The sequence below is a fragment of the Cetorhinus maximus genome, chromosome 2, assembly GCF_964194155.1.
Source record: "Cetorhinus maximus chromosome 2, sCetMax3.hap1.1, whole genome shotgun sequence".
Taxonomy (NCBI): Eukaryota; Metazoa; Chordata; class Chondrichthyes; order Lamniformes; family Cetorhinidae; genus Cetorhinus; species Cetorhinus maximus.
In genome coordinates this window covers 96,000,141-96,011,082 of record NC_135880.1, presented here as the reverse complement: position 1 = coordinate 96,011,082, position 10,942 = coordinate 96,000,141, and the positions used below count along the sequence as shown (strand labels likewise).

The 10,942-nt window shown below is 41.9% G+C and overlaps 1 protein-coding gene across 1 annotated transcript in view; it reads left to right on the top strand.

Moving 5' to 3' along the window:
- The first annotated feature begins 2,298 nt into the window (after window positions 1–2,298).
- trpm6 (transient receptor potential cation channel, subfamily M, member 6) overlaps window positions 2,299–10,942 on the top strand; it is a 186,879-nt gene continuing 178,235 nt past the window's right edge. The window contains exon 1 of the mRNA XM_078559318.1: window positions 2,299–2,304. Within this exon, the coding sequence (XP_078415444.1) occupies window positions 2,299–2,304 (6 nt within the window). The remainder of the gene's footprint in view (window positions 2,305–10,942) is intronic.

Below are 10,942 nucleotides of genomic sequence, written 5' to 3'. Positions count from 1 at the left end.
ATTCTAATCAGTGCTTAGCTGTCCTATATTTGTAAATTTCATGCAATTCCAATAAAATGCACTAACAAAAACAGGTTTATTCTGGTTAAAGTCAAGACTCAGTTGTGGAATGCAGGTATACCTGTATTTAAGTGGAGGGAGGGAGGTTTAACCTTTTGTATACACAGCACCCTTCGCAGCTTTCAGTTAAAGCACCTTTTCTTTTATGTAAGAACCTCTGTCAAAGTATCTGCTTGTTTGAAATACTGGCTATTACAACAGAGAAATGGGAATCTACATATACATATTGAAGACTGAGCACTGTGATCATGGACTACTTCCTTAACAAACTGGTGCAAGTATTTCTACTGTCCTGTAAGGGTTAAAACATATTACTGGATGTGCCCTTGACACATTCACTTTCGATACAAATCTTACAGATGTGAGGGTATGTAAAGCCTTTCCTCGTTTTTCAGGTACAGCTTTCTGAAGGAAATTTTGTGAAAGGCAAACAAGGAGTAAACAGTCTTTTATAAAATATTTGTTTTTCTATTTCAGACTACATACTTTTGTGTAGATCTGTGCTCATAGGTGCTAAAACTGAGCAAAGTATTTGCTGCTATGCAGCAAAGTTATGGCAGTCTCTTGCTCATGAGCACATGCTAAGCTTACTTTACTTTTTCAAGGAATAGGGAACTTTAATAAAATTGATTTTCTCAATCGTTAAAATATGGTAAGTTACTTTGTTTGAATAAAAAAAAGATACATTTAGTGTTGATAATCAGCTTTTGTTGGTGTCAGTACATATGTATATATTCACTAGTGTGCTTTACTGATACTTCTGTAATTATATTTGTATTCAAATATAGTTATTATAAATATAGTCTTCATGCTGACAGTAAAATGTTAATAGTGGAATATTTGGTGATGTGATATGCAACAGTTTATATTAGTGACTGCCTACTTAATTTAATCATTTCTAACATTTAATCTTCAAGCTTATTACAGTGAAATGTCAATATTCATCTATGTTGGATAAAATACATAATGGCTTTCAAAAGTATTTAGACAGTTCTCTATAGAAAGAACTCCAATTATGTGTTACTTGTATCACTTACTTGATGGCAGTGGAAATAAAAACTGTCTTTCCACAAGATCAGCATCAACCAGAGCAATACAATGATTTGTGCTCTATTAATGCCATTTCCATGGGTTACTCTCTCAGGACTGTCTGTGAGTGAGAAGTTAATGCTCAACTCCAGAGCTTGGACACATAATTCATGTGACACTTCAGTGCAGAGGGAGTGCTGCATTGTTGAAAGGCACTGTCTTTTGGATGAAATGTTAAACCAGGGCTGTTTAGACATTATTCCAAGAGGAACAGAGTGCTCCCCTGGTGCTCTGGTCAAGGTCTTTCTTCAATTTAATCTATAAAGAAACCGGATTATCTGATCATTCAACTCATTTGCTGTTTGTGGGACCTTGTTATGGAACCATTAGCTGCTGTAACAACTCACAGAGCAGCATTTCAAAAATCATTGGTTAAGTAGCACTCCTGTGAATGGGATAAAGTGCTAAATAATGTAAGTTCTTCCTTCTTTCCTTAACTTTTTCTTTCTGTGTTTGTATTCCAAAGGCTTGTTCCTTATTGAGACACTCCCCTTTCTCACCCTTAAGCTCATAACAAAAACAGCAATTTGTGAATTATTTCTCCTTCAATTCCTGCTAAAAGAATGCAATGGACATCAATTAGAAATTGTTACCAATAATGAGGGATGAGATTGAAAAAAAAATGGTTTGCTCATAGTGGCACATAGAGCAGAAATAGGAAGTTAGCATAGTTTGAGGCATGGTACAGGAGGGAGGGCTTCAGATTCTTGGAGCATTGAGACTAGTTTTGGGACAGGAGGCACCTAATCAAAAGGGATGGATTGTGCCTCAACAGGACTGGCATAAGTATCCTCACAAGAAGGTTCACTAATATGGTTGAGGAGTGTTTAAGCTAAATTGGCAGGGGGATGTGTACCCAGTAAAAAAGAGAAATAAGGTGCATAAAGGAGTGAGATGTTGGATAGTGCTGGAGAAGGACATAGTACCATATTGGTTCGGAGCAGACTAAGATGGACTATGAGGAATGCAAAGAAAGGTTAGAATGCATATATGTAAACACACAAAGTGTGGTGAATAAGGCTGGGGAGCTACAAGCACAAATAGGTGGGTAGCGATATGATGTAGTGATAATACAGAAATGTGGCTTAAAAATGGTACAGACTGGACGCTTAATATTCAATGATACAATGTTCAGAGAAGATATGCGTAATGATTGTAAGTTAAACCATTTCTTACTGTTATGAGAATCATGTGACTATATAAACCAATCAGCCCTAAGCGCGGGGAACTGTCGGGGTGGAGCTTTATAGCCTTGGTCTTGGAACAAGCATGTAGCCTCATCTGAAGTCTGTTGATAAAGTTCACTGTTTCTTACAAGGAACCCATCCTGCACCCTCCAAGTTTATTACAACTGGTGATGAGGATAAATAGCATCAATGCAGCACCTCGCCTCGCGACTGTATTCCGATTTTTAAGGGAAGAAAAGAAGTATACTCACCAACAATGCCTCACTTTGGTAGAATTGACTCGTACGACTCATCCGTCGAGGACTGGAGTCAATACATTGATTCGGATTCTACTTTGTAGCTAACGAAATAACGGCAGAGGAGAAACAGAAGGCAATTCCCTTAAGTGTCTGTGGGAGCAAAACATATAACCTGATCCATAGCTTGATGGCTCTGACCGCGCCAAATTCCAGATCCTTTACTGAGCTAGTAGACATCGTGAAAGGACATTTTCAGCCTAAACCCTCAGTTATCATGCAAAGATTCAAGTTTAACTCTCAAGTAAGGGCCCCCTGTGAGTCGATTGCAACATACATCACGAAGTTAAAACAGTTAACGGAGCACTGTGCCTTCGGTCACTCTTTAAACAACATGTTTCGAGATTGTTTAGTTTGTGGCACAAACAACGATGCCATTCAGCGCCATTTGCTTGCAGAAGTTGAGATAGACCTGAAGCGTGTCATGGAGATACCACTAGCAATGGAGAGCGCTGAGAGCGACTCGCAGGCTCTGCAGAGTGTGCAACACGGCGCCGTTCTGTGGCTAGGGTGGGAACCCGCCACTGGGTGTGGTGCGAAGATCAGGAAGGCTACAGTGAAGCAGGACAAGGTCCCTACCGCTAGAGAAACAAAAGGCAATGCTGGAAGCAGCTCACCAGTAACCTAGAAGTTAAACTGTTACTGTTGTGGGGGAAATCATGCACCCAGAGTCTGTAGATTTAAAGAGGCAGAAGGCCACTACTGCCAATAAAAAGGGCACATTGTTAAACAGTGCAGAACTCGATCAAGGCAGCCATTCAGACAGCAGGTCAAGTTAAATGAAGTGTACTGTATAGAAGAGCTGGAAGTTACTGAGGCTGATGTTTATTTCCTACACAATCTGAAGACCAGGAAAACTGAACCAATCACTGTTACACTTCAAATAAATGATAAGCCTCTGCTCATGGAAGGGGACATAGGAGCATCAACCACAGTGATTGGAGAACACATCTTTAAATATCTCAGAGAAGGTACCCAGCCATTGAGTTTGGAGAAAACTGCTACTCAGTTAAAGACATATACAGGAGAAGCAATACAGCTGAAAGGCATCACCTCTGTGCCTGTATCATACAGGCAACAGACGGCTCAGCTGCCAATAATTGTTGTAACAGGAGACGGGCCTAGCCTTCTGGGCCGTGACTGGTTGAAGGAAATCAAGCTAAATTGGTCAGAAATTTTTCAGGTTAGGACTGGAGGGCTCCCAGAGTTGCTGAAAAAGCATGACCGAGTATTCCAGGATGAGTTGGGGAAAATCAAAGGTCTGCAAGCTGAAATATAGGTGGACCCTGAAGCAACACCCCAGTTTTTTAAGCCAAGACCTGTGCCTTATGCTCTGAGAGAAAAGGTTGATGCGGAATTATGCAATTGGAGAAATTAGTAATAATACAGCCAGTCCAGTTTTCAGAATGGACAGCACCCATAGTCCCTGTGCTAAAGCCAGACCAAACCATTTGCATCTGCAGGGATTATAAATTAACAGCAACAAGGCTGCAAAATTAGACACCCAGTCCCAAAAATTGAAGATCTGTATGCTAAACTTGCAGGAGGAAAATCTTATACTAAACTGAACTTGAGCCATGCGTATCAGTGGATAACACATCAAGAAGTTATGTCACCATAAACACACACAGGGGCCTATACCAGTAACATGCCTACCCTTCAGTGTGTCCTCTGCCTGAGCAATTTTCCAGAGAACCAAGGAAAGCTTACTATAAGGACTTCCCTGAGTTATAGTGTACCTGGATAACATCCAAATCACAGGATCCACAGAAGCAGGGCATGTGGCAAACCTGGAAGAGGTTCTGAAGAGATTTTTAGAAGCTGGCATTTGTTTAACAAAACAAAAGTGCACCTTTCAAGCAAAGGAAGTTGCATATCTGGATCATCGAGTGGATGCCCAAGGGTTGTAACCATTAGAGGAGAAAGTCAGGGCAGTCAAGGAAGCGTCGTTTCCTTGTAACGTCACGGAGCTCAAGTCTTTTTTGGGCATGGTAAACTATTACGGTCGATTTTTGCCTAATCTATCTACAGTGTTAGTTACTTTGCATTTATTATTGAAGAAGAACCACAGATGGTCCTGGAAGGCTCAGCAAGAGGAAGCTTTCACAAGAGTCAAGAAGCTTTCACACTTGTCATGTCTGCTAGTGCACTACGATCTGTCTAAGGAATTGTTACTCCCTTGTGACACATCTCCCTATGGAGTGTTATTGTCATCAAAAATGGAGGATGGATCTGAAAGACGGATAGGATATGTATCCAGAACCCTTTCTGTAGCCGAGAAATGTTACTCACAAATTGATAAGAGGGCTTATCTATTGTATTTGGAGTAAAGAGGTTCCATCAATATTTACACGGTCGACACTTCACCATAGTGTCAGATCATGAACCACTGTTAGGATTGTTTACTGAAGATAAGGCAATCCCACCGATAGCCTCTGCTAGAATTCAAAGATGGGCTTTAATTTTGTCAGCATGCAAGTACACTTATATGCACAGTCCGGGTGTGCACACAACAAATGCAGACAGACTCAGGCGTTTCCCTTTGACTGACAGTATTACACATGTTCCAGTACCTCAAGAAGTAGTACTTGCATTGAATTCCCTGGACTCCTCAACAGTCTGCGCAAGACAGATAAAAAATTGTACGAATCGGGATCCAATTTTAGCAAGAGTCCTTGAACAAGGGTTGCAAGGATGGTCAAATGCACAAGTTCCTGAAGAATTAAAACCATTCCTTGTTATGCAGATCCGAACTGAGTTGTCAAGATGGTATCTTGTTATGGGGAGCAAGAGTCTTTGTTACTGTGCAAGGAAGAGAACCATTATTAGAAGAAATTCATAGTGCACATCCTGGTGTTTCGAAAATGAAGATGCTCATACGAAATTATATCTGGTGACCAAGTATAGACAATGATATAGAAAAAATGGTGAAACACTGTCTTCAGTGTCAGCAACAGCAGAAGTTGCCCGTTTCAGCTCCACTGTATCCGTGGGAGTGGCCTGGTGACGCTGGGTTAGACTACATATAGACGACATAGGTCCATTTCTAGGTACCATGTTTCTTGAGATTATCGACGCACATTCCAAATGGATGGACGTGTTTGAAGTGAGATCACCTACTTCGTCTACAGCCATTGAAAAACTGCTCGCGAGTTTCAGTGTTCATGGTTTACCTGCGGTTACCCAATGGTACTGCTTTCACTAGCACTGGATTCCAACCTAAATGGGATGAACCTAAATGGGATTAAACACACCAGAACAGTACCGTATAATCCCTCATTTAATGCCTTGGCAGAAAGAGCAGTACAAACCTTTAAAACGGGTGTGAAGAAACTATCAGAGGCAACATTAGAAACACAAATTTCATGATGCCTGTTCAGCTATCACACAACTCCTCATGCGACCACTGGTTTAACACCTTCAGAATTGTTATTGAAGTGCCGACTTCATACAAGATTGAATCTAGTGTTCCCCAATTTAGAGGGGAAGGTGGAGAGAAACCAGGGGAGTCAGAAAGTAAATCATGACGTTCACAGTAAAGGTTGAGAGTTTACTGTGAGAGAGACAATTTTTCTACGAAATTTTGCAACTGGACTGAGATGGGTCCCTGGTACAATCGTCTCTGAAACAGGACCTTTATCTTATCAAGTAGAAGTGGAAAACAGGATTGTTAGAAAACAAATGGATCATCTCAGAAGTCGAGAAACCCTCCAACAACCAGTTAATCCACTGAAATCTAAGTCAAAACTTTGACACCTAAGGTGTCAGATCGATAAAGATCGACATACCTGATGTCACTGTTGGAGTAATTAATTCTGAACTGCTAGTGTCTAGGGATGTCTCCGAAGCTGCAGATCCTGTTCAAATTGATCCAATGGAAGAACCTTCAGTTGTAGAGTTGCGGCATTCTACCTGATTCCAAAAACCTCCTCAAAGACTAAATTTATAATGGCATGAACTGTATATAATTGCATATAATATGGGTTAAGATGTTTTGTAAATAAGAGGGTAAAACAAAAGTAAAGAGGGAGGAATGTAAGTTAAATTGTAAGTTAAACCATTTCTTACTGTTATGGGGATCGTGTGACTATATAGACCAATCAGCCTTAAGCATGCGGAATCTTAGGGGGCAGAGATTTTTAGCCTTGGGGGAGAATCTTCTCCCCGCTGGGCGGGCCAGTCAGGAGCGGGCGCGGGTGGGTGTGAAGCCGATCGCCACCCACGATCAGCTGCGCGCCACCATATTATGTGGGCGGGCCAATTAATGCACGCGAAAAAGCACAGAAATCTCCCTGAGGCAGGGAACTGCCGTGGAAAAAAAAAAGATGAAATTATTCAGGCATGTCCCCTCTTGTGACAGTGTCACATGAGCTGGGACATGTTTAGGAATTTTCATAAAAATTTATATTTAATTAATGAAACCTTCATGAAAACTCATCCCGCTCCTGGATGAAGTTTCATGAAAAATGCGAAGGCCGCCTGGGCTCTTCGCCTGCCCGCCAACCTTAAGGTTGGAGGGGCAGCTTTCTGAATAGGCTTAATTAGTTCATTATTGGCCTTAACAGGCCTTTGACAGTTCGGCAGGTGCGCAGCCGACTCCGCTCCCCGCCAGCCGAATGGAAGATCAGAATGACGGATGGTGTGAAGTCATCACACGTCATTTTATGTGTCGGCGTGCAAGGCTCACCCCCTCATGACGAACATAAGATTCTGCCCTTGGTCTTGAAACAAACATGTAGCCTCCTCTGAAGTCTGTTACTTAAGTTCACTGTTCCTTACAAGAAACCCATCCTGCACTCTCCAAGTTTATTACAATAGGGCAGGTAAAAAGGGAGGTGTAGTGGCAGTACTGATTAGGGAAGGTATTATAGTGTTGGAAAGCGAGGATGTCCTTGAGCGGGCAAGGGCAGAATCCATTTGGTTAGCGCTGAGGAGAAAAAGGGTATGATTGAGTTATGTGGGGTATTTTAGCAACTTCCAAATAGTGAGAGAGAAATAGAGGAGCAAATCTGCAGGGAAATTGCAAAGATGTACAAAAACAATTAAGCGGTCATATTGGGCAATTTAATTAGAAAGTGGTTATTAAGAGGTGGCATGGGCCTATTAGGGACAAAGAGCGGAATTTTACGCCGGCAGGATTTTACGGTCCTACCGAAGTCAGTGGACTTTTGAACAACTTGCCTCATTTTCAGCCCTGTCCCTGCTGCGACGGGGCCATAAAATTCCACCCATAGAGGGCGATATATACTTAGAGGTGTTGGACAAAGCCAGAATGCCTAATGAGTGCTTTGCGTCGGTGTTTACTTAGGAAGATTATGTTGACAAAATATCAGTAAGACAGAGATGGTAGAGCTAATTAATGGATGGGATGCACTGGAAAGGCTGCCTATGCTTAGAGTGGATAAGTCACCTGGTCCAGATGGCTTGCATGCAGGTTACTAAGGGAAGCAGGGTGAAGGTAGCGGAAAGGCTTGCCTTAATCTGCCAATTTTCCCTAGATACAGGGGAGGTGTTAGAGTAGCGGAGAATGTGGCAAATGGGACACCCTTGTTCAAGAAAGTGTATAAGGACATTTCTAGTTATTTCAGGCCATTCAGTTTAACATCAGTTGATAGGTAAGGTTTTAGAAACAATAATAATGGAAAACATTAACAGACACTTGAGAAGTTTGAGTTAATTCAGGAGACCCGTCATAGGAACATAGGAACAAAGGAGCAGAACTAGGCCATTCAGCCCATTGAGCCTGCTCCACCATTCAATATGATCATGGCTGATCATCCACTTTAATTTCTTTTTCCCACACTATCTCCGTATCCCTTTATGCCATGGGTATTTATAAATCTGTCAATCTCTGCTTTAAACCTACTCACAGCCCTCGGGGGTAGAGAACCCTCCGAGTAAAAAAACGCCTCCTCACCTTGGTCCTAAGTGGCTTCCCTCTTATTTTGAAATTGTGTCCCCTGGTTCTAGACTCCCCAACCAGGAGAAACATCTTGCCTGCATCGACCCTGTCTATCCCTTTAGGTATCTTGTAGATTTCAATGAGATCACCTCTCATTCTTCAAAACTCTGGAGAATACAGGCCTAGTTTCCCCAATCTCTCTTCATAGGACAGTCCCACCATCCCGGGAACAAGTCTGGTGAACCTTCATTGCACTTCCTCTTGGGCAATAATACCCTTCCTGATGTAAGGGGACCAAAACTGCACACAGTACTACAGGTGCAGTCTAACCAACATTCTATACACAGACACATAGCTTTCTATAGCATAGATTTGTGAAAGGCAGATCATGCTTGACTAATTTAATTTTTTGATGAAGTAACAGAGAAGGCTGTTGAAGGGGAAATAATAGATATTACCTATATGGATTTTAAGAAAGTGTTTGACAAAGTGCCACATCAAAGGTTGGTTAACAAAATTGAGGCTCATGGCATAGGAGCATCAGTGTCAGCTTGGATAAAAAATTGGCTTCAGGACAGACAGCAGTGAGTTGTGGTAGATGGTTATTTTTCATACTGGAGGATGATGGACAGTGGTGTTCTCCAAGGGTCAGTGCTGGGATGACAGGTCTTTTTTGGAAATCACTTGGATTTGGAATACAGAGTACAATTGAAAAAAATTGCCGATGGTACCAAACTTGGTGGTGTGACAAACAGTGAGGATAATACCAATCAACTGCGACAGAACATAGATAGGCGAGCAGAATGGACAGAAAAGAGCCATAAATTGAGGTATTGATTACAAAAGTAGGAAAGTTATGCTCTACCTTAATAAAGCTCTGGTTACGCCACAATTAAAGCATTGCGTTCAGTTGTACAGGGATGAGGGATTTTAGCTACAAGGTTAGGTTGGGGAAGCTCAGGTTGTTCTCCTTGAAGCAAAGGAGATTAAGGGGAGATGATAGAGGTGAACAAGATTATAAAATAGGTTTAGATAAGATAGATAAAGAAAAACTGTTCTCATTAGTTGATCGTACAAGGACTGGGGGCACAGATTTAAAGGTTTAGACAAGAGATGAAGTGGAGATGATCATTGATTTCAAAAGGAAATTGGATGGGCACTTGTGACAAATACAGTTCTGAAAAATGCAGCCTTATAACCATAGAAGGCACCAAACAAACACTTGTAGAATCACAACAATAGCCAGAAGAAATCAACCAGCAACCAACCTCCAGGCAGTTGATGATCCCTTTGAGTAAAGCTGGTGGTGGAGCTAGTGTTGTCCTCCCAGCTGCTTAAAACCTATTCAGCTGTTCAAGGTTAAGAGAGGGCATTTGATGAAGTGTTCAGTTCCAAAATTAAACTTCTGGGCCAAGTCAGTGTTGCACACTGATTGACACCATTATCTGCTTACTCTGAATATTTCCGACAGAGGTTTATTACACATATGCTAATGCCCTCACCAATTTAGCATTCAACACGATTCGCCCTACAATTATGCATGTATCCCACAAACACCATTTTGAGACTCTAAGGGTGCTCATAGCACGTAAAAAGCTCGATTTCTTGTCCAAAATTTAAAACATCTATTTGACAACTGCATATAACAAAAACATAAGGAATGACATGCAAGATTGAGGGTGTCTTTCCATTTCTGCATCAAGGCTTTTAGAAACATAGAAACTAGGAGCAGGAATAGGCCATTCAGCCCTTCGAGCCTGCTCCGCCATTCATTATGATCATGGCTGATCATCCAACTCAATAGCCTGCTCCCGCTTTCTCCCCATATCCTTTGATCCCTTTTGCCCCAAGAGCTATATCTAACTCCTTCTTGAAAACATACAATGTTTTGGTCTCAACTACTTTCTGTGGTAACGAATTCCACAGGCTCACCACTCTCTGGGTGAAGAAATTTCTCCTCACCCCAGTCCTAAATGGTCTACCCCATATCTTCAGACTGTGACCCCTGGTTCTGGGCTCCCCCACCATCGGGAACATCCTTCCTGCATCTACCCTGTCTAGTCCTGTTAGAATTTTATCGGTTTCTGTGAGATCCCCCCATATTCTTCTGAACTCCAGCGAATATAATCCTAATCGACTCAATCTCTCCCCATATGTCAGTCCCGCCATCTGAGGAATCAGTCAGGTAAACCTTCGCTTCACTCCCTCTATAGCAAGTACATCCTTCCTCAGATAAGGAGACCAAAACTGCACACAATATTCCAGGTGTGGTCTCACCAAGGCCCTGTACAATTGCAGCAAGACATCCCTGTTCCTGTACTCGAATCCTCTGGCAATGAAGGCCAACATACCATTTGCCTTCTTTACCGCCTGCTGCACCTGCATGCTTACCTTCAGCGACTGGTGTA